Raw genomic sequence first — 3,809 nt, 5'->3', positions numbered from 1 at the left:
CTCAGGAGCATCCTAGGTGGTCCAAAGAGACTAATTTTCAGCCCTCGTCCCCCCGCCGTGGGCTATTTCAGCTTCGATTCCTTTACAACCCAGGACTACTGCACAACCTCCCTGGGTCTCCAGGCTGTTTGGCCCGGGTTCGGCACTGGGGTGGCCAGAAGGGAGTGCGAAGTTGGAATTGAGGCGTCAAGGAGACAAGAGAAACTGTGGCCTCGGAGGCTGGTGACGCCAAACTTTTCCCAACTTGCCCCCACTTCCTGGACACCTAAGGCTCTTCGCTCCCTCCAGCCCCCAACCTGTCCGCCTCCTCAAGTAATGACCTCAGTGCAAACGAAAGCGGGGGCCTGTGGTCCCCTCCCTGGTGAGCGGGTGCAGGAAGCGGCAGCAATGACGCAATTGGCGCTCGGTCGGTCCTCTGATTGGCTGGTCCCGGCCACTTTGGATTAGATGCGTGGGCTTGTGGGCAGCCCCCCTCCCGCTACCATTGGAATAAGAACCGGGGGGCTCTCCCCGGTAGGCATCCACAGCAGGCTCTGCGCCCATCCCAGGTGGACCGGTCCCTCGCTCTTCCTCGAACCGCGGCTCGCCAGGTAAGGAACTTCCCACTCCGCTCACTCGAATAACCTGCCTCTCCATTCCCGCATCCAGTTTGGTCTGTCTGCCTGTTTCTCCTTTGCCTCTCCGCTGCCATCTCGGGCTGACCTGCAGCCGAATGGTCCTAGCCACCCTCTCTGCGGGGCTCGGGAAAAGGCGGGCGGTTGGGGTTGTCTCTCTCATTTTCTCCTAACGAGCACCAGTGAACCCCGAGCATCTCCAGGACTCCCCTGCCTGCGCGCTGGAAGTTCCGCAACCCCAGGAAGGCTGCGTTGGAGCCCGTCGGCGCGCAGGATCCTGCCCGACTTTGGCCAAGAAGCATCCTGCGTCATCTGCATCCTCAGAGATCATTTTTGGTTCCCGGGACGGCGGAGCCCTGAGCTTGCCTCAGAGGCACCTCCGGCCCGCGGGCTTTCCTAGGACATCGGACCCGGACCTGGGGCAGTGTCGTCCGCAGACCGGGGTGGTGAGCTCGCCTCGAGATGCGGGCGTCCAGCAGCACCTGCTGCTAATGCGCGCTCGAGCAGAGCGCCAGCACGTTAACTTAAACTTTCCGCAGGTCCAAACCCGCAGACCGAGAGATTAGCGCTGCTTTCCAATTTACCCTTTTAGCCTTCACTTCCCATGCGTTGGCTCGAAGCCCAGCAGAGGGGAAAGGGTGCTAAATTTTTCTGTCCCTGAGAAGACAGGAGCGAGTGTGCAGCAGGATCAATCTGCCGTTGGTCTCTGCATAGATCAAGGCAAAAGGTGGAGAGTACATGCGCTTGTGTGTGGCTTTCTTCCTGGTCTTTCACAGAGCAGAACCAGAATAGCCCTCCCTCCCTCCTTTGCCAGCACAGCTGTTTCTCCTTCACCAAGCCATTCACTCAATGTGTCTTTAGAGTGCCTCAACAGTCCATTTCGCAAATGAACAGAGGGGTGAGAAGGTGAAGTAACCTGCCTGAGGTCAGGTGGCAGTTGTTGCCGAGGCAGGACTGAAACCTAGGTCTGCCGGCTCACAGGCAGTGCTTGGTCTGAGTGCAGTGGTAATGTCATTCTATCTTTTACAGAGAGGCGCCATGGGTTTCTGGAAGCTCTCCCCCTTCCTGGCTGTTGGCATCTTGGTCCTGTGGCAAGTGGGCAGCCTCCAGGCAGCGCCCTTCAGGTGAGACAACCCTCCCAGGAACACACTTCCCTCCCACTGCACCTGGGATTAGACAGTTCCACTCTGAGGTCACACTGGCACTTGGCTCCTGGTGAATCAATGTCCTGCTATGGACATTGGCCTCAGGCCCCGTCCACCTGGAAGTCAAGGCAGCAACATCCTTAAGAGGAAATGGGAGAGACCATGAAGTCTGGTTGCTTATCCAGAGAAGGGGGCGGGCAGGGGGTCTCATCACCTGCGTTGGGTTTTCTTCCTTTCACCAGGTCTGCCTTAGAGAGCAGCTCGGATTCAACTGTACTCAATGAGGAGGAAGCACGCCTCCTGCTGGCTACACTGGTGAAGGACTTTGTGCAGCTGAAGACCAGGGAGCTGGCACATGAGACTGAGGATTCCAGGTAAGGCTCCAAACCCTGCCCAGCACAGGGTCCTTCCCCCCTCCCCTCCCCCCATATACGCGTAAAGACGTATCCCAAGAGGTAGCAGAGAACACACCTGGCCAGGACCCCTGCAGGAGTTCACCAGGCCCAGCTGTTCTTGGGCTCCACTGAAGACAAAAGTCCAGCTGCAGCTGGAGGGACTGTGGTTAGACTACATTAAAAGTTCTACTTTCAAAGTCTGTCAGGAAATGAATTGGGAAAGTGTGGGATCACTGACTCTGGGAATTGGTCTGGCTTGTTGAGAAGACCTCCCAGAATTGGATGAGTTAGAACTGGTAAGTGTGAAGCCCTGTGCATCTCAGGAGCTTTTAGAAAATTGGCCCCACTTGGTTAACCTGCATATTGTTCTTTCATACTTGCAAGGAGCCTTCACTACACATTTGCAAGGTGAAGGCAAGGCCTTGCAGAGGGTAGGGCCACATAGAGCAGTGTCTGAGGTAGGTCTGGGGTCATTAGAAATGAAGGACCCACCTGCTCTCTGTGGAGCATCTCTGGAGATATGCATGTTGTCACCAGGCCAGAGAGAGCACCCTTCCCCACCCCACCTCCAGTACACCCTGAGCTTGGAGCAGAGACCACTCCCTGACCTGCCCTCAGAACTGCCCTGAAGAGACATGCATTGCACCTTCATCTATCCTGAGAACCCCCTCTGCAGAGCATGAAGGACTGAGCAGCATGTGGAACCTGGGGAAAGATCACCCCTGCCCCACCCCAGCCCTTCTCCACACTGCCCTGGCCCCGTCTACCTCAGTCTCCCAAGGGAGGATGTGTGAGCTGCCCACCTCTGCCTGCCCCTCCTACCCCTGCTTGAGGTCCTCTTCCCTGGTCTAACCTGTGTGACTCCCCACGGGGGCAGAGCCTGGTGCATGGTACTGTCTGGCATGTCTTTTCCCTGCAGCCTGGACAGCTTCAGAACTAAGCGGTGCAGTAGTCTGAGTACCTGCATGCTGGGCGCCTACTCGCAGGACCTGAACAAGTTCCATACATTTTCTGGCTACAACTTCGGGTCTGGAGCACATGGCAAGACAAGAGGCAGACATGGCCGTCGACTTTGAAAGCGACAGCTCCTCCTGCTTTGGGGTGTCCCAGGATGCCAACTGAATTTCTCCCACTCCTTCCTGATTTCCTTTCTTGCTTCCTCTTATGAATTTGTTGCATGTGTATCCCTCTCTAACTGCAATTCAAACTAATATTGGTAGTTTTACTTATGACAGAGAATGTTGGGGACCTCAGGATGGAAGGAGAAAGAGCAGGGCTTATGGACCTGGTTAAAGATCAAAGAGAATGAGGGTAGTTTCTTGAGACCCTAGAAGATTTTGTGGCATAGCCCTCTATCTCCTGCTTCTGAATGTACTAAAACGAGCACCTCCCTCATGTCTCATGTGGCAAATAAACATATTTTTCAAAAAGGACCTATGCTGTGTTGGTCATTGCTTTGGCCTACGTTCAAGACTTGGGGTGCCCAGGGCCTATGCTTAGAATAAGATAGCTGGGCCCACGGCTTGGTGGGTGGTCCCTATGAAACAGCTCAAGAGTTGAGAATGGTATGCTTAAGAGCAGACAAGCACCTCTGGGAGAGGATGCTGCAAACCCTGCTCTCTAAGCTTCCTCCGGGTAAGACTTTAGGGAATTTT

General features: G+C 55.3%; 1 protein-coding gene across 1 annotated transcript; it reads left to right on the top strand.

Moving 5' to 3' along the window:
• Window positions 1-474: 474 nt before the first annotated feature.
• LOC100672909 (calcitonin-like) lies at window positions 475-3,602 on the top strand. The gene is made up of 4 exons (XM_010592211.2): window positions 475-590; window positions 1,644-1,738; window positions 2,002-2,133; window positions 3,074-3,602. The coding sequence occupies exons 2-4, from the start codon at window positions 1,653-1,655 to the stop codon at window positions 3,228-3,230; spliced, it is 375 nt and encodes a 124-aa protein (XP_010590513.1). The 5' UTR covers window positions 475-590; window positions 1,644-1,652; the 3' UTR covers window positions 3,231-3,602.
• The last annotated feature ends 207 nt before the right edge of the window (window positions 3,603-3,809 follow it).

The sequence above is a fragment of the Loxodonta africana genome, chromosome 7 (genome assembly GCF_030014295.1).
Source record: "Loxodonta africana isolate mLoxAfr1 chromosome 7, mLoxAfr1.hap2, whole genome shotgun sequence".
Classification (NCBI taxonomy): Eukaryota; Metazoa; Chordata; class Mammalia; order Proboscidea; family Elephantidae; genus Loxodonta; species Loxodonta africana.
The sequence above is the reverse complement of the archived record's forward strand: the minus strand, read 5'-3'. Positions and strand labels throughout refer to the sequence as shown.

Bases quoted from the DNA above. Each gene is read 5' to 3' on its own strand.
- LOC100672909 (XM_010592211.2), top strand. From the start codon at position 1,653: ATGGGTTTCTGGAAGCTCTCCCCCTTCCTGGCTGTTGGCATCTTGGTC. The intron at 1,739-2,001 runs GTGAGACAACCC...TCCTTTCACCAG, and splicing joins CTCCAGGCAGCGCCCTTCAG to GTCTGCCTTAGAGAGCAGCT. The intron at 2,134-3,073 runs GTAAGGCTCCAA...TTTTCCCTGCAG, and splicing joins CATGAGACTGAGGATTCCAG to CCTGGACAGCTTCAGAACTA.